Source organism: Schistocerca americana, chromosome 2 (genome assembly GCF_021461395.2).
Source record: "Schistocerca americana isolate TAMUIC-IGC-003095 chromosome 2, iqSchAmer2.1, whole genome shotgun sequence".
In the NCBI taxonomy this organism is placed as follows: domain Eukaryota; kingdom Metazoa; phylum Arthropoda; class Insecta; order Orthoptera; family Acrididae; genus Schistocerca; species Schistocerca americana.
In genome coordinates, this window is record NC_060120.1 from 92929592 (window position 1) to 92949405 (window position 19814).

At 43.1% G+C, this 19814-nt stretch overlaps 1 protein-coding gene across 1 annotated transcript in view; it reads right to left on the reverse strand.

Annotated features, from left to right (window-relative positions):
- The window catches only part of LOC124593803 (chaoptin-like), a 173329-nt gene that overhangs the window by 43830 nt on the left and 109685 nt on the right, over positions 1-19814 (reverse strand). The window contains exons 6-7 of the mRNA XM_047132151.1: positions 16909-17430; positions 4844-5263 (exon numbers count right to left, since the gene is read on the reverse strand). Coding sequence (XP_046988107.1) covers positions 4844-5263; positions 16909-17430 — 942 coding nt within the window. The remainder of the gene's footprint in view (positions 1-4843; positions 5264-16908; positions 17431-19814) is intronic.

Sequence of the window (19814 nt, forward strand, 5' to 3'; positions counted from 1 at the left end):
TTCTAAAATGGTTTACATCACTTTACAGCTTGAACATTTAGCTATTTTTCGACATAATCACCATTTCTGTCGATGCATTTTTGTAGACGCTGTGACTGTTTTTCTATGCCCATGCTGTTCAGAAAGTTATGAACCTCTGCTTTCACCTCGTCGTCGGAGCTGAATCGCTTTCCGGCCTAATGTCCTTTTAACCTAGGGCACAGGTGATAGTCACTGGGCGCCAAGTCAGGATGGGTGGGTGATTATCTTCCAAGAAGCTGTTGCAGGAGAGCAACGATTTGCCGAGCGATGTGTGGGCGAGCGTTCTCATGGAGAATGTGTACGCCCTTGCTCAACATTCCTCTTCTGCGATTCTGAATTGCCCGTTTGAGTATTTTCAGAGTCTCACAGTACCTGTCAGCCTTAATTGTGGTCCCAGTGGGCATAAAGTCGACCAACAATATCCGTTGCCAGTCCCAAAAATCGGTTGTCATGACTTTAGCGGCAGACTGTTTTTGTTTGAATTTCCGCGGGTTTCGGGAAGAAGGATGCCGCCACTGGCGTGATCGTTGCTTGGTCTAAGGTGTAAAGTGGTATGCCCAGGTTTCGTCACCCGTGACAGCTGAGTCCAGAAAGTTGTACCGTTCGGCTGCAAGGAGGTGAAGAAATCAGCGGGAAGTATCAACTCGTTGCCGCATGTGGTCTTCAGTCAGCATGCGTGGCACCCAACTTGCGTACACCTTCCAGTAGTTCAATGTTTCCGTTAAAATTCTGTGAGCAGTGCTTCGGGAATCCTCAGGAACCAACGTGCAGAGATCATCCAGGGTGATCTGTTGATCTTCACGCATGCTTTGCTCAACCTTCAACACTGTCTCCCGCTCCTTTGTTCGTGGTGAATTTCGTTCGACCAGCTCCAAACTCTCTACACCACTTACGAACATTTTTGTCATCCATGCACGACTCACGATACACTTCCGTCCATTGTCGCTGGATTTCAATGGGCGCAGTGCTCTTTGCGTACAAAAACCGAATAACTACGCGCAGTTCGCACTTGGCGGTAACATTCAACGAGACCTGCATTCTCAACAGCTGCCAATCCAAGTCCGAGCGCCTCAGCGCGGCGTGCGCATGTTTACATACAGCGCTTGAATCACTCTTCATATCAGTGTGACCAACTGCCACACAAACAGAGTTCTGTACTTACAAAAAAAATAGGAGACCTAAGTTTTGGAATTACCCTCGTATATTACTTTATAGGAACCAGCTGCAGAAAGAATTGCAAAGGAACAAACTATGGTAACACTCGCGATAAGAACACGGCAAGTGCCATAACCTGATTTCCCAGCAACTTTGCTCAGAAGAAAAGCAGCCAAAATAAACGACCACGTGTCTCGGCTTATCCATAGGTACTTGATAGTTTCTGAAAGAACGATTGTCAAAGTTTTCGACGGTAATTAAATACCTTTTAGCGGGCGTTAAACTCAGCCCACCTTGTCACATGAGAGCTCGAACATCTAAATACAATCAATAGCGTCCTGTATTCGAAACCCTATTAGTGTTCGTATTTATTTCATTTTCTTTATTTATTTGTCCATGTACGTAGAAGACTACTACATGAATGTTTCCTATCAAGAGAGAGGATATAAGGGCATTATATTAATCGCAATATTACGATTGCATTTCAGAATATCACATGATTGTTATATAACATATCTGTAAATGGTATCTTTAGGTCCCACAATATTTTTAAATTCTCATTGTCTTATATTTCAGTACTACATAAATCCATCATTCTCATATTTAATTCTTGTGTTTGTTCTTCAGGAAGATTTGGTGCATTCTCTTGGATGACACTGATTGTAGAGGTACTCTAGAGATAGAAATTCCAAAAACCACAAGTATCACACGAAGGCATATTTGTCACAGCGGAATTTCTTTGTATGAATCGCACTTGCGAAGGAAACGACGTCTGCAACGTACTGGGTGATCAAAAAGTCAGTATAAATTTGAAAACTTAACAAACAACGGAATAATGGAGATAGAGAGGTAAAAATTGACACACATGCTTGGAATGACATGGGGTTCTATTAGGACCAACAAACAAAGTTCACAAAATGTCCTACAGATGGCGCTGGACAGCAAAACTTCAGTGACTTCGCATAACAATCGTGTATAAAAGGAGCTGTAATGAGAGAGAGAATCAGATGCACCAGCAGTCGCAGCATGTTGACGTTACCTGAAAAGGCGCTTTTAGTGAAGCTGTATTATCGGAATGGGGAATGTGCTAGTTCAGCGTTACGATCCTATCGCCATAGGAAGGGGATTCGAACGGGTAAAGGTCCGTTGACAAACGCAGCTGTGGTGAGAATGACTTCGAAGTTCGAAGCCACGGGTTGTTTGGACGATAGACCCCGTAGTAGCCGACCGAGCACAAGGCGTAATGCTGCTGAGACAGTTCAGGAAGAAATGGAGACTGTAGCGGGTACGTCTATGCACGGGGAAGTCAGCGCTCGTGCAGTCGCACGTCGCACCCTCCGATGCTATCCGTTCAAAATCCATCGGCATCATGAACTGTTACCTGGCGATTTAGTGAAGAAGAGGGTATTTGCGGTGTGGGCGTTTCAAAAGATGATGGAAGATGACGATTGGTTGAGTAACGTGTTGTGGACCGACGATGCTCATTTCACGCTCCGAGGGTCTGTCAACGCCCACAACTACAGAATTTGGGCTACCGAAATTCCTAGAACTGTCATGGAAACTCCATTTCACGACTAGAAAGTCACGGTATGGGTTGGATTTACCACATCTACCGTTATCGGGCCTTTTTTCTTCGCGGAAATACGTGATTCTGGTTTTGTAACTGCTACCGTGACGGGTGAAAGGTACGCCGATATGTTACAGAATCGCATCATCCCCAGCCTGGCTGATAAACACCTGCTGGAACGTACGATGTTTATGCAGGATGGCGCACCATCCCATATTGCTAGACGCGTGAAAGATCTCTTGCGGGCGTCATTTGGTGATGATCGTGTGCTCAGCCGCCACTTTCGTCATGCTTGGCCTCCCAGGTCCCCACACCTCAGTCTATGCCATTATTGGCTTTGGGGTTACCTGAAGTCGCAAGTGTATCGTGATCGACCGACATCTCTAGGGATGCTGAAAGACAACATGCGACGCCAATGCCTCACCATAACTCCGGACATGCTTTACAGTGTTGTTCACAACGTTATTCCTCGACTACAGCTATTTTTGAGGAATGATGGTGGACATATTGAGAATTTCCTGTAAAGAACATCATCTTTGCTTTCTCTTACTTTGTTATGCTAATTGTTGCTATTCTGATCAGATGAAGCACCATCTGTTGGACATTTTTTGAACTTTTGTATTTTTTTGGTTCCAATAAAACCCCACGTCATTCCAAGCATGTGTGTCAATTTGTACCTCTCTATCTACATTATTCCGTGATTTATTCAGTTTTCAAATTTATACTGACTTTTTGATCAACCAGTACATTGCTGTAGATTTCAAGTGTTGACAATAATTTTGCGGCCAACCGCACATAACGCATTACATTCCCGAAAAATGAAGTTTTGAAGTGATTGTAAGTAAAGACGGAGAACTGTAATGTCACGGAAAACAGTTTCATAAAATTTTTATTCACTTACTGTTCTTTTTTTTACTACGTTCATCCGACATAGGATTAGTTGAGGAATAAGGACAACGTCGAATAAAGTGATCTCTGGTTCCCATTCATGTCAAGTGATTAAAATTACGCGAACTTTCGGCCAAGCACTCTTTGGCCATTGTCAAGTGGATGAGTGCCAGTCGAGTGCTGATACGCCCCTTATATACACCAGCTGCCGGCCACCGTCTGTATTTGGCTTGTTACCGGCGATTTTAATTACAATGGCTTCTTTAAGAACAAAACTCCAGAAGCCGTTACTGCGAGCCACGAGGTTTCAGCAGACGGCTTATCTTGCTCGACACGGGGCCACAGAACAGAAAAAAGCGAGTTTCTTTTCTTGCTCCTCGTCGGTGGTCGTGCTTGAAATCATTTCATTTATTTGATGGAAGTTATAGCCATTGTCCCTGAAGATCTTGCATAGGTGGCTCAGCCCATGTGGCAGGTTATCAGCGTCTGTTATCATTCTTGCACAATACACAAAATTTCTCGGGTATTCAGCCGGCTATTGTCGTCCAAAAGGCGCGATCTTTCGGCAAGCCGACTTCTTGTCATCTTCAGGCGCTCTTGGTGTGTCACTGACCTCTGATGGAAGCCGACTTTATATAATCTCCACCCCTCTGCCGCAGCCTCCGTCTGGAGGCCGTACGTTCCTGTGCCGGCTGATTATGGCAAGGTCATTTCAATATATAATGGGAAACAACGTGTAGTAGTCTTCTATGGACATGGGTGGATAAGTGAAGAACAAAAATAATTATAATAATCGGTTTCCGAATACAGTATACAAAAGTGTGATGCCAAGTCCCTAACCACCGTGTCATTGCTTCAGCTTGATAGAAGGCACATAGAGTACCTCGAAAACTTCACCCTCTCTTCCCAGATATGGTCGAATATCTACGGATAAGCCGAGACACGTGTTCGCTTATTTTGACCCCTGTTGCATTGTGCGAAGTTTCTGGGAAATTCGATTATGGCAATTGCCGTGTTCTCATCGTCAGTTATATGTATGCATTTTGTCATTGTCTGTAACCTTGCTTATCCCTGTACGACCTTCACCTCTAATATAAACGTGACATAATGGATTTTTCGTACACAAGGCGACGTACATGCCTTTTAAATGGCGGGAGGCCCGCGAAAGCGCAGTCCGGAGCAGAGTGCGCCCCCCTGCGGGCAGTGGCTCACCTCAGAGAGCAGGTTATGGGAGAGGTCGAGTACCCGCACGTACATCTCCAGGTCGCTATCGGCGGCGTGCAGCGCGGCCAGCGCGTTGTACGACAGGTTGAGCGCCATATGGGTGGCGGGCGCGGTGACGTTGTGGAAGGCGGACAGCGACAGCTCCTTGAGCCGGTTGTGCTGCAGGTCGAGCCTGGAGAGCGCCGGCAGGTGGCTGAGGGCGGCGGGCGCCAGCGCCGCCAGCCGGTTGTCGGCCAGCATCAGCGTGAGCAGCGCGGGCAGCTGGCGCACCGCGCCGCCCGCCAGCGCGCGCAGCCGGTTGCCGGTCAGCACCACCGTGCGCAGCTCCGGCAGCCCCCACAGCGTGTCCTCCTCCAGCGCCTCCAGCAGGTTGTACGACAGCCGCACGTCGCGCAGGTGGGGGTGCATCTGCACGTGCAAAGCGATCGCCACATCTCCCACTTGTTTATCACAACATAAAAAATTAAAAAAAAGGTATTTCGATGTCCTTTCCCTCTACGGCTCCCACAGCCTTTCCCAAAATGATCCAAGTCGAAGGGGTCTAGTCGTGTAACGTAGCTGCGTCTGTCTCTCACATCTACACTACTTGTCATTAAAATTGCTACGTGCTACAGATGCGAAATTTAACCGACAGGAAGAAGATGCTGTAAAGCGATCGCCACATGTCCCAATTGTTTATCACAAAATAAAAAAATTAAGAAAAAGGTATTCGTGTATTTCGATGTCCTTTTCCTCTGCGGCTCCCACAGCCTTTCCCAAAATGATCCAAATCGAAGAGGTCTAGTGGTGTAACATAGCTGTGTCTGTCTCTCACATCTACACTACTTGCCATTAAAATTGCTACACCACGAAGATGACGTGCTACAGACGCGAAATTTAACCGACAGGAAGAAGATGCTGTAAAGCGATCTCCACATGTCCCACTTGCTTATCACAACATAAAAAATTTAAAAAAAGGTACTCGTGTATTTCGATGTCCTTTCCCTCTACGGCTCCCACAGAATTTCCCAAAATAATCCAAATCGAAGAGGTCTAGTCGTGTAACATAGCTCTGTCTGTCACTCACATCTACACTACTTGTTATTAAAATTGCTACACCACGAAGATGACGTGCTACAGACGCGAAATGTAACCGACAGGAAGAAGATGCTGTGATATGCAAATGATTAGCTTTTCAGAGCATTCACACAAGGTTGGAGCCGGCGGCGACACCTACAACGTGCTGACACGAGGAATGTTTCCAACCGATTTCTCATACACAAACTGCTGTTCACCGGCGTTACCCGGTGAAACGTTTTTGTGATGCCTCGTGTAAGGAGGAGAAATGCGTACCATCACGTTTCCGACTTTGATAAAGGTCGGATTGTAGCCTATCGCGATTACGGTTTATCGTATCGCACATTGCTGCTCGCGTTACTCGAGATCCAGTGACTGTTAGCAGAATATGGAATCAGTGTGTTCAGGAGGGTAATACGGAACGCCGTGCTGGATCCCAACGGCCTCGTATCACTGACAATCGAGATGACAGGCATCTTATCCCCATGGCTGTAATGGATCGTGCAGCCACATCTCGATGCCTGAGTCAACAGATGGGGCCGTTTGCAAGACATCAACAATGTGCACGAACAGTTGGACGACGTTTGCAGCAGCATGGACCATCAGCTCGGAGACCATGGCTGCGGTTACCCTTGACGCTGCATCACAGATAGGAGCGCCTGCAATGGTGTGCTCAACGACGAACCTAGGTGCACGAGTGACAAAACGTCATATTTTCGGATGAATCCAGGTTCTGTTTACAGCAACATAATGGTTGCATCCGTGTTTGGTGACATCGCAGTCAACGTACATTGGAAGCGTGTATTCGTCATCGCCATACTGGCGTATCATCCGTGCGTGGTGGTATTGGGTGCCATTGGTTACACGTCTCGGTCCTGTTCGCATTGACGGCACTTTGAGCAGTGGACGTTACATTTCAGATGTTTTGGGACCCGTGGTTCTGCCCTTCATTCGATCCCTGCGTAACGCTACTTTTCAGCAGGCTAATGCACCACCGCATGTTGCAGGTCCTGTACCGGCTTTTCTGGATACACAAAATGTTGGACTGCTGCCCTGGCCAGCACATTCTGCAGATCTCTCACCAACTGAAAACGTCTGGTCAATGGTGGCCGAGCAACTGGCTCGTCACAATACGCCAGTCACTACTCTTGGTGAACTGCGGTATCGTTTTGAAGCTGCATGGGCAGCTGTACCTGTACACGCCATCCAAGTTCCGCTTTACTCAATGTCCAGGCGTATCAAGGCCGTTATTACGGCCAGAGGTTATTGTTATGGGTACTGATTTATCAGGCTCTATGCACCCACATTGCATGAAAATCTAATCACGTGTCAATTCTAGTATAATATATTTGTCCAATGAATACCCGTTTATCATCTGCATTTATTCCTGGTGTAGCAATTTTAGTGGCCAGTAGTGTATATCCTTGTCTCAGCAGCAGTATTACCTCTCCTAAATTCGTTTCAGAAAAGTGGCAATGCGCACTTGGGCAGGCCAGTGTTTCAGTTTCCCATCTGACCATCAAGACTTACGTTTTCTATACTTTCGATTAATTGGTTTAGACAGATGTGTACGTCCCTGTGCAGGGAAGGGGTGGATGCAGGTAGAATTCATAGTACTCCATCCATTTCACTTGTCAGTGAATTTGAAGAGCTGCTGAAATTCATACTAAACCAATACAACACACTTGGTCTGACAGGGAGCCAGCTGTGTCTCATATGTGTCCCGTATCAGGCAGAAGCAAATGTGTGTGAGTCGTCTGCAGTTGAAACTTACAAAAAATAGTGGTTCACTTTCATCTACATCTACAAGGAGTTACCGAAAACCGTGTTTTGTATCTCAGCTGAAGTGGCAGTTCATACGTAATATCACCACTGTTATCGCACAGTGAACCTAGTGATCGCGTCCGGCTGCTTGTGTACTTCCCATATGACCAGACTCTCTACGGGTTTTTCTGCCAGATTTCGAAACAAAGATTTTTCGTGGAAACTAGTAAAAGCATCTCTTATTGAAGTAAAATGGCAAGGGAGCCATCGGAAGTCCCCTCACAGTATATTCCTCGATGCCAAATTGCACATACTCAAGAGGCTCTCCTGGCAAACAATGTGGGAATATGTCGCTACAAATAGTGGACTGTTTCTAACTTTGGGAAAAAAATATGTCTGTCATCTGGGTTTCGATGTCATACAAAGAACATTCTAACGACTGGCAGAGAATGTTGACAAGACAAATTCTGGTCATGGAATTTCAACGAAATTCGCAGTTCGAAACTTTCCCCACATCGGCTGTCGCTCATAGGTCCTTAATCGAGTAGAAACCTTGAACCAAATGCTTCATGACAAGATCGGTGGCGATTGTCTAGACTTCGACCATAGGGATGAGAATTGTTCGATTGCCCTAGATAAATTCCCACGTTGCGTTTGATAATGAAAGCAAGATTGAACCAAATGAGACACGATCATGGGACATGTTGATATAGAAAAAGTTTTCGACAGTGTAAAATGCTGCAAGATGTTCGAAATATCGAGAAAAAGTTTGATAAGGTAGAGGGAATATACAGTAAGTACAGTAACCAAGAGGGAACAATAAGACTCGAAGATCAAGAACGGAGTGCTCGGATTGAAAATAGTGTAAGACGGAGATGTAATCTATACATCGAAGAAGTAATGACTAAAATAATTGAAAGGTTCAAGTATGGGCTAAAAATCCGGGGTAAAGGGACATCAGTAATAAAATTCCCTGATAACATTACTATCCTGAATGAAAGTGAACAAGAATCCAGGATTTGTTGAATGGAATGAACAGTCTAATGAGTACAGAACGGGGGAAGCTTACAATCAAATTGTTGCTCAAGAATTAGACGAAGCTATGGACAAGAAAACAACACAAGACGGAAAAAGCAAGGAGGACACATTTAAGCAGACCAGCACAGGCAAAAATGACATTTCAGGCCAGGAGAGGTCTATTAGTATCAATCATAGGCCTCTGTCTGATGAACAGATTTCTAAGAATGTACATTTGGAGCACAGTAGTACAGAGTGGTCCAAGAAAATGTATGCACAGTTAAAAGTCCATAACTTGCAAACTAATTGACGGATCTGTCTCATTTTTGGTGAAAGTGTAGCTCAAAGTCCAACTTAAGGATATTACTGTAGGTGATCGAAATGGTCACCATTAACACATTAACATCCACACACAAACGATGCTGTCGAACTGCTGCACGAATTACTGACTGCAACGTGTTCAGCTGGATATTTGCACATGAATGTACGATGAATTCTCGAAGTTCATCCAATGTGCGTCGCTCTTGTCGATAAACGACGTCCTTTAGTATTCCCCACAGGTAAAAGTCCAGAGGAGTTAGGTCTGGGGAACGTGGTGGATACTCCACAGCACCTCAACGGCCTATCCATCTTCCTGGTAGATTTTCGTCAAGATACGCCCAACTACGATTTTGGTAGTGGGCTGGGGCACCATCTTGTTCACAGTATACTCTTCCGTCTCCATACAATTCTCGGATGGCAGGTAAAATGGATGTCTGAAGTTTCTGAAGGTACACCTCACCGGTAACTGTGCCGTCAAAGAAGAATGGCCCAATCAAGCGCCGGTAAGACAACCCACACCACACATTTACTCCTGGCAAATTTACGGCTTTGTCTACATGGACGTTCGGAGTTTCGGCGGCCCAGTATATGCAATTGTGGCGCTTTACTGTCCCACTGAGTTTGAACTGAGCCTCATCAGACCACACAATCATCGTTGCGCACCATGTTAGTAAATCACTCGCAGTACTCATTCTACGACCTGGGTCGTCCTCGTTCACTGCTTGTAACAATCGTGGGTTGTAGCACTTCCACTTTTCTGTTTTCAAAATTTTCCGAACACTTGAGCGACTCAGTCCAGTTTCACGGGCACACTGTCTCACAGACTTCTCTGGTGAGCGAGTGAATTGTTGTAACACAGGACGGTAGTTAGCCGGACTTGTTACTGTTACAGGTCGTCCAGACCGTTGTCTGTGTACATCTTTAACAAATCCTTCGGCTTCAAATTTGTCTCGAGTGCGACGAATCGTTAATCTTGTCGGTGGCTCTGTTTGATACTCATTTCGCCACTGCCGTCGAACCTCATTAATGTTTTCGTACTTAAAATACTACTTTAAAACTGACTTCCTTTCATTGAATGTAAGCCTTGCGCCGGCCTTGTTTGCTCGAGTAACTGGGTGCAACTAAGAACAAAACACTGACTATCTGGCGACTGTCGTCTGACATAACAAAACAGCGCAATACAATGTTTGTGTGGCGACTGCCGGAACTACAAACTATTACACTACCAAAGATGAGACAGCTCCGTCAATTATTTTGCCAGTTGTGGACTTTTAAACAGTGGATACATTTTTTGGGCCCCTCTGTATACAGTAGTAAACCACTGACAGTGGGGAAACTGGAACAGATGAGGACCTAAGCATCTGCGATATACTACTATGGAAGAATGTGTAAAATTAGGTGGACTGATAAGATAAGTTATGGGGAATCGTAGGAGAAAAGATCGTACGGAAAATACTGACAACAAGAATGTGCAGGATAATAGGATATGTGTAATAATATCACGGAAAGACCTCCATGATACCAATGGGTGAAAAACGTAGGGGAAGACTCTGACTTTAATACATACAGCTAATAAACCAACTTGGTAGTGGCACCAAAGTTAGTGACCAGATACCCATGTACGAAATAGCAACAGAGATTGGGAGTGGATATGCAAAGGCAGAAGTGCTCAAATTTTCCAAATGATTCTCTAGAACTGAAAATCCAGAGGTATTACCGGATATTAATTTTCACACCAATGCTGAGATGAGGGGTGTAAATAATAGCGTTAGTGACTTTGAGGAAGTGCAAAAGCCAATAGAAGTACTCAAATCTTTAGGGTTATATGGATTCGTTGTCCGATTCTACACTGTCTTTGACATTACGTTAGCCCTCTTTTAAGCATAATATACCACAGGTTCTCGTCTACAAGAATGGTGGCAGAAGTAATTAAATATCGTTCAGATGGATAATCATGAAATACATAGTAAGCTCCGACGTCAAGTTATCGAACACAGTAACAAACTCAATGCGAAAGAGCATGGATTCTGAAAATAACTTCCGCCTTTCTTACACAACATGTCGAAAATTGTGGACCAAGCCAAGTAGGTGGCAATAGTAAGTTTTAACTTACACGAATCACTTCATGCAGTAATACAACAGAGTCTGCCGAAGGAAGAGCAATCATATGAGGTATTAGTATTTCGTAATGAGAAGGACGCAGCACGTTATCTTGCAGTTCTTTTATACTTAAATGGCTTGACAGACAATATTAATAATGAACTCAGGCTTATTCCACATACTTAGTTGTCTATAATGATATCCTATATGAAAAGGGTACACAAATATTTAGTCAGTTATTGATTAGGTTTCATGCTGTACAAATACTGTAAGTCTACTACAACGTTTCAGAGCTGTAAAACTGCGAAACACTGAAATAAAATGTATCGTACAAGGAAAATATGAGTAAGTCACTATTAGAATCAGTCAATTGATTGATGGGGAGCTGTCGCTTTAACTGCTTTGGTCATCCGGCCTACACCAAACTTCCTTAAGCTGTTGCCCATGTGTCACAATCTACGCTCATACGTTTCGTATAATGCCGTCCAGGAAGGACATAATTATTGAGAATCAAGAGCCTGGTATTGGAGAATAAATCCCAAACATCAGTGCCGGTGTTATTTAGAAGTACGATGCAATGTTCCTTGGGACATGTATGCAGTCATACCTATTTACGAAATAATACAAGAGCGACTGCAGTAGCGGTGAGAGAAGTTTCCAGACAGCAGCCAAAGAACGGCAAAGTGGGGCCAAGGCTTTAGAGACCATTGGAGGATGTTGGCGCCTAATACATGGAGGACGGACCTCGAGGTGCTCTTCAGGCGCCCACAAAACCTAAGCATCGACTGTGCATATGTGACTACGGCTTGTGCTATATGCCCCACATGCTGAACTCTACAAATAAACTCTCGTGCGTTACAATGTGCAGTAACAGTTCTTTTATGACAGTTGCGCATTCCTCTGAAGTCTCACTGTTATTTTGTTTAGGGTTGGCCAGTAATGTTCTTGAGACTGTGCGCCATACTGCGATCTCTTCGCATGCTGTAGCATGGACACTAACTCTAAGATAAAGTTATGTGGCTTAAACTGATCAATGTTGTTGCAGCTTGTGTTTTGGGAAAGTTTGTAGTAGACTGATTTTGACACAGCTAAAATATTTTTTACTGCGTTGCCAAACTCTTAGAGTTAGTGAATGCACTAATTTTCCTTATTTAGTGTTTAGCTTTTTTGGTTTCTTGTTATGATCTTCCTGCTTGATATTTTTTCATAATGTAGGGCCACACATGTCTGTCCAATGCTAAAGAGGTATTGTATCTAGCCAATGTGAATGCGTACCTCGCTATGGTCTTACTCCTTGAACTAAATTTATTTGATGTGGTTTAAACCTTACGTATGAATGTAACATTACGGTTCTTTGGCGATGATTCTAAAGTTCCCATTTTTTTATTTTTTTTTTGTTCTTTAATAGAGAATTTCGAGCGAGAACTCATTTATAGATTACGAAACCTTATAGGGTAGGTTTGAAGAGTGATTCAATTCTACTGTTATTTGAACTGGTATTGTTATTCATTTGTGCAGCAACTGATTTGGGAATTTATTGAGTGGGAACCGGTCAAGGTTTCATAATTCCTGTGCTCATTTTAATTAAACTTTTACGATTGTGTTACTCTATTAATTTGGTAATCGTCGCTGAGACCCTTAGAAGCCAAGGATTGTAAGTGACAAATTTTTAATATTAGGGGTTAGTGTAGATTTCAGTAGTTAAAACAAACACAATTCTACGTGACCAACAAAATAAACTGAGAAGCAGTTCAGTGTTGACGTCTAGTGGTTGAAAAGAAGACTGATAACCAAATTTTTTTTTCCTTTTTTTTTTTTTTTTTTGCAAGTCAAGGATATAAGCGCACTTACATCTCTTGGCTACCAAGTGATTCTAAACAACAAATAGTTCCTGGCTGAGTCTTCAAGAGAAGCTGTTTTATTTAAAATTATTATTTTGGTTCCTTGGAATTTATTGTTATTATTCCAGATTCTACAAACTGATTAATATTATTGACGTTTTAGAGTGTACAAAACAGGTGCACATCTGTGTCAAATGTGTGAAACAGAAGAGAGTGAACAGAAAATTCATTTAAGTGACTGTAAGTGTTTCACCATGTCTTTAAGTATTTTATAGTAAATAAATTTACAAATACTTCCTTATTAATTAAGTAAAGGACATGTATTAATATCCATCGCTAAGCAGTATACTCTCTACATTGCGTGTTCATGGTATGGTTAGAAACTTTTTAGGAATAGAGAATACATACGTAGCACTGTTTACTTCTTATGCACACAACGACGACGAGAAATCTATTGAAGCTGATGAAGAGTCTGATGAATCTACTTCAAGTGAATAGCCATATCAAAAGGAAAGGAAGAGGTTAAGAAAACTGGAGAGTTGGAAAAGAAATAAAAATTCCAGTTTTCGAAATGAAGGTAAACAACTTACGCACTGGCAGTGGAAAGTTCATGAACAAATTGTTAAAAACTGCAGATTTAAATGAAACGAAAATGCTTAATGAAGGTGAGATACTACAAATATTTGATGAATATGGGAATCTAGAAGCTGGAATCTCTAAGCTTCATTCAATAAGTCTTGGGTTTCAGTACAAGAGCCAATGAGGCAAAAAAAGAACCATCCATGCAAAAATAAAGTAAGCTGCACATACAGTCTGAAAGGATTCAGAGTATGTAAATAGTTTTTCTTGCTGACATTGGATGTAAGTAACAAACAGGTTACCAATGTTTTTTTATGAAACGTCCCACTTAAGTTCCTACAAAAGACTGTAAGAACATAAATAACCAAGAAACACGATTCAAATTTTTGAGGACTATATAAACTCATTTCCAACGTACATCTGCTCATTATAGTAGAAAGAAATTTCCTTACATTAAGTAATTGGATACGAGGCTAAATATTACCAAAATTTAGGAAATCTATAAAGAGTTTTGTGCAGAAAATAATTCACCAGCTGTTGAAGAGATTCACTACAGATTTGTGTACAATACAGGCTCAAATTTAGGTTTCTATACACCTTGTACTTATACTTGTATGATATGTGACAAGTTGCAAAAATTGATTGTCCATGGAGACCCTAAGAGTGTTCAGACACCGACCCTTGAAAAGGAATTACATTTCCTTAAGGCTCAGGCAGCTAGAGAACAAAAGACGTTGGTATGTTTTGACCTACAAAAAACACTCACTATAGCTAGGCTTTCTGGCAGCAGTGCGTATTATGCCACACAGTTGTGGACCTACAATTTTTATATACACAATTTAGACTCTGCAGTTGCAAGAATTTACAACTTGCATGGGAGTCAGGCGCTCATCGATTCTAAGAAATTACTTTATGTAATTTCCAATACGTAATTAATTGTCCTTGTGAGTAAACTACGTCACAGCATTCAGTGACAAAGCTAGGGTATGCAGTTACAGTACCCAGAATACAGAAGCTGAAAATGTAGAACAAAAATTCATGATTTATCGTCATTTCTGCAAGGAATGCAACCAATATTTTGGAAATGCAACAAAGATTTTTAGAATTTTTGAGAATTTGTACCTGTTGAGTGGGTTTTCTCTTTTCCAAAGCCAACAGGAAATTCAAGATAGTCCAGATGATTGACAATGATTTCATCACACTAAGAGATCCTTACCTCAAGGACTCAGTGAAAGGCTTGAAAGAAATGCAGTGATTTAATTCGCAAAAGAAGACACCCTTCATTTTGTTTCACTAAGCATCTCTCAATGAAGTGATGGAAAAGTCTCAAAATGTTAATAACGAGAAAGCACATCATTGTGGCAGAAATATCAACATCTTCCCTTTTCTAGAAATAAATAATGAACAACCTAAGTTAAAATATCTGAAGTACGAAGTACAAAGACCTACTGACTCTACTTCTTTTTATGCCACCAGTAATTCATGAATTTTACCAGAAACATCGATACCATGGAGCTGCAAGTATACTGAATCCCCTTAATCAAATCCTAAAGAAGTTGGTTGTTATTCAGAAAATAAACATGATTGGATGTTAGAAACAGACTTGCAGTAATCTCATAGACATGATCAACTCAAGTGTTAAGCTACTGCATGCCATTAAAGTTTTCCTATTTATTTTACTGTGACCCATAACATTTAATTAGTGATGAACAATTAGTAACTAACAAAATTCAGCACTGACTGTTCTGGACAAGGAATGCATTAAAGTTTCAAAACTTTGCAAATATTTATTTTTTCTCAAGTTGTTCGTGGAATTTTGTGCAGTGTCTTAACTTTGAACATCATTCACTCAAAATAACGTATTGTTACTTATACACCTTGGTTTCTGAGGGTCTCTTTAAGAGAAGTTATTAACAAATTGTGACACCGATAAAGTATATTTGCAGTCCCACAGCCACTCCACGAACCATACTGTGACTACATGGTCATAACATGATTAAGATTTTAAGTGGGTTTCCTAATTCATTTGCGCAAACAGGTGTATATTATTCCCTCCTCAGTATTTCTGTAACTGAAGTAGACCTACCCATCTGACAGCCTCAGTATCAGCCACATAAACCTACATTTTCGTGTCAAATAGGTGAGGCCACAGCCAGCTTCTTTGTCGTTGAGAGGTGTGGAACATCCACATCTACAGAGAAGTTTCAAAAACTATGGTAGCCGTTTGAAAGCAGTGATCCCTGTTATAGCATAGATGTTTAGATGTCATATCTATCTAAATTTATAGGGGCCTGAAGATGCTGCCAATGAGGCACCGAAACTGGTAGTCAAAAAAAATGCTTCATAAAACAAAGGCTGTCTGTAGTTATTTTCTAAGTATCTGACTGGCTGCAGTCCCAGTACATCTACACAAGAGGGCACTACGGAAATTTAATTTAAAATGCCTTCTGATTAATAAGTAACATAGTTAATGTGTGTTTTCATATAGAGCCATTTGAGACCCAAAATACAGTTTGCATTGAATTCTTTAATGAGTCAGACTTGTGCCTGTTATGAGTCAGACTTGTGCCTGTTATGCTAATCTCATGTAACTTCTCTTTAAATTTTATGTTGGTAGCATGTTTCTCGAAAATGACCATGTAATTACTTAGCAGTGCTTCATTAAATTGATGAGATGCCATCAAAACAAACTAATACCAATTCTGTAGTGAATCCATGTTTTTTAAGTCTGGGCAAAGATTTCAAAAATAATGATACGTCCAGAGTGAGATTTTCACTCTGCAGCGGAGTGTGCGCTGATATGAAACTTCCTGGCAGATTAAAACTATGTGCCGGACCGAGACTCGAGCTAGGGACCTTTGTCTTCCGCGGGCAATTGCTCTACCATCTGAGCTAACCAAACACGACTCACGCCCCGTCCTCACAGTTTCACTTCTGCCGGTACCTCGCCTCCTACCTTCCAAACATTGCAGAAGCTCTCCTGCGAACCTTGCAGAACAGGAGGCGAGGTACTGGCAGAAGTAAAGCTGTGAGGACGGGGGTTGAGTTGTGTTTGGGTAACTCAAATGGTAGAACACTTGGCCAAGAAAGGCAAAGGTCCCGACTTTGGGTCTCGGTCCGGCACACAGTTTTAATCTGCCAGAAAGTTTTATAAAGATACGTATGTATAACTACAGGGCAGAAAGATTTTCTGAACTTATGGCGATTGAAAACTAACAATTTCATACTTTGTAATGCGTAGCTATAAATATATTGGGAGTAAAGAAGAGCATCAATATCTGCAGTATTAAATGGGTTTTCCAATATGCAGATGAAGAGTAAATGGAAATGTGTCTACCTTATAGTCCGCCAGTAGTAAAGAATAACTGTGCATACCTCAGGGTGGAAGAACCCTGGCGGAAGGCGCGTCAGCTTGTTGGACTCGAGGTTGAGGTACTGCAGCTGGGAGAGTGGGTGCAGGTCGGTCTGCCCCACTGTGCGCAGCTCGTTGTTGTCGAGTGCCAACCAGGCGAGCGCCCTCAGTGGCCTCAAGAACTCCGCGGGGAAGTCCTCGCGGTCCAACCCGAAGCTGATCTCTAGGCTCTCGAGGCTGTCGGCGAGGTCGGCGAGGGCCTCCGGGTGCAGGTGGCCCAGCTTGTTGAAGGAGAGGCTCAGCTCGCGCAGGCGCGGCGCGTGCGCGAACGCGTGCTCGGCGAGCGCGGCGATGCGGTTGTTGCGCAGCAGCAGCGTCTCGAGCGCGGCCGCCCACTCCTCGAAGTCCTCAGGGCGCACCTCGTCGATGCGGTTGTAGCCCACGTTGAGGTGCAGCAGGCGCGTGCAGTTGCGCAGCGCCACGCTCGGGATGTGCGACAGGCGGTTGCCTTCTAGCGACAGCACCCGTAGTGATGGAGGCAGCGTCTGCGAAGCGAACAGGCTTGTATCTAACTTCAAATATCTGTAGCAAAAAGTAAGTAAAATTTGTGAACAGTGTCAATCTTAGCTATAAGCATTGCGTCTTTCACCAAATAATCTAGCGACTCATGCATGCAATGATGAGGTAAAGAATTATAACAGCATCATTAATTACATGCTAGTTCACTTTGGGAATGTAATACAGCAGCGAATCTATGTGCCATGCATTCGACAAAACCCTGGTATATTTTTCAGGGTATGTATGATGAGATGATTATGCCCAGTTTATACAGTTACTGTAAATTAATAACCAGTGGTATATGGGTGGGAGTTGGAACTCGATTGCATCCAGTTCATATCAAGTTAATTTCGTGGCCAAATCCATCCAGTCCATATCAAGTTCATTTGGTGGCCAAGTAATCAGCATTAGTTCACTATCATGCTCTTCAAACAGCTATAGTGCGATTCTGGGCTTGTGACAGAAACAGTTTTCTTATTCAAACATGCTTTGCTCTTCAGTGAGACATCAAGCCTTAATAGATGGACACTACTGGCCATAGAAATTGCTACACCAAGAAGAAATACAGATGATAAACGGATATTCATTGGAAAATATATTATACTAGAACTAATATGTGATTATGTTTTCACGCAGTTTGGATGTATAGATCCTGAGAAGTCAGTACAAAGAAAAACCAAAAACCACCTCTGGCCGTAATAACGGCCTTGATACCCCTTGGCATTGAGTCAAACAGAGCTTGGATGGCGTGTACAGGTACAGCTGCCCATGCAGCTTCAACACGATACCACAGTTCATCAAGAGTAGAGACTGGCGTATTGTGAAGAGACGTTTTCATTTGGTCTGGGATCTGGAGAATGAGCTGGCCTGGGCAGCAGTCGAACATTTTCTGTATCCAGAAAGGCCCGTACAGGACCTGCAACCTGCAGTCGTGCATCATCCTGCTGAAATGTAGCGTTTCGCAGGGATCGAATGAAGGATAGAGCGACGTGTCATAACACATCTGATATGTAACGTCCACTGTTCAAAGTGCCGTCAATGTGAACAGGAGGTGACCGAGACGCATAACCAGTGGCACCCCATACCATCAAGTAGGGCGATACGCCAGTATGGCGATGACGAATACACGCTTCCAAAGTGCGTTCACCGCTATGTCTCCAAACACAGATGCGATCGCCGTAATGCTGTAAACAGAAACTGGATTCATCCGAAAAAATAACGTTTTGCCATTCGTGCACCCACGTTCGTCGTTGAGTACACCATCGCAGGCGCTCCTGTCTGTGATGCAGCGTCAAGGGTAACCGCAGCCATGGTCTCCGAGCTGATAATCCATGCTGCTGCAAACGTCGTCGAACTGTTCGTGCAAATAGCTGTTGTCTTGCAAAGGTCCCCATCTGTTGACTCACGTATCGAGACGTGGCTGCACGATCCGTTACAGCCATGCGGGCAAGATGCCTGTCATCTCGACTGCTAGTGATACGAGGCCATTGGGATCCATCACAGCGTTCCGTATTAGCATCCTGAACCCACCGATTCCATATTCTGCTAACAGTCATTGGATGTCGACCAACGCGAGCAGCAATGTCGCAATACGATAACCCGCAATCGCGATAGGCTACAATCTGATCTTTATCGAAGTCAGAAACGTGATGGTACGCATTTCTCCACCTTACACAAGGCATCGCAACAACGTTTTACCAGGCAACGCCGGTCAACTGCTGTTTGTGTATGAGAAATCGGTTGGAAACTTTCCTCATGTCAACACGTTGTAGGTGTCGCCACTGGCACCAGCCTTGTGTGGATGCTCTAAATAGCTAATCATTTGCATATCATAGCATCTTCTATCCGTCGGTTAAATTTCGCGTCTGTAGCACGTCATCTTCGTGGTGTATCAATTTTAATGGTCAGTAGTGTAATTTAGTGAGTCATGCATGCAACAGTGAGGTAAAGAAATATAACCGCATGCTTAGTTTAGTTTTGGTTCACTTTTGGAAATAAATCCATTACCGATTCTGTGTGGCATGGATTCGATAAAACACTGGTAGATTTTTGAGGGTAAGTGTCACCAGATGAATATGCCCAATTTACACGGTTACCGTAGATTACTAATCAGTGGTATATGGGTGAGAGTTGGAACTCGACTGCATCCACTTCATATCAAGATAATTTGGTGGCCAAGAAATCTGCGTGAGTTCACTATCATGTTCTTCATACAGCTGTAGTGCGATTCTGGCCTAGTGATAGGGACAGATTTCTTATTCAAGCGCGCTTCGGTCTTCAGTAAGACATCAAGCCTTAACAGATGCATGTCGTCCACAACACCTTTCTTTTACCCAGTTCATAGCTCTCATGGTACCTTTGGTCACTCCCA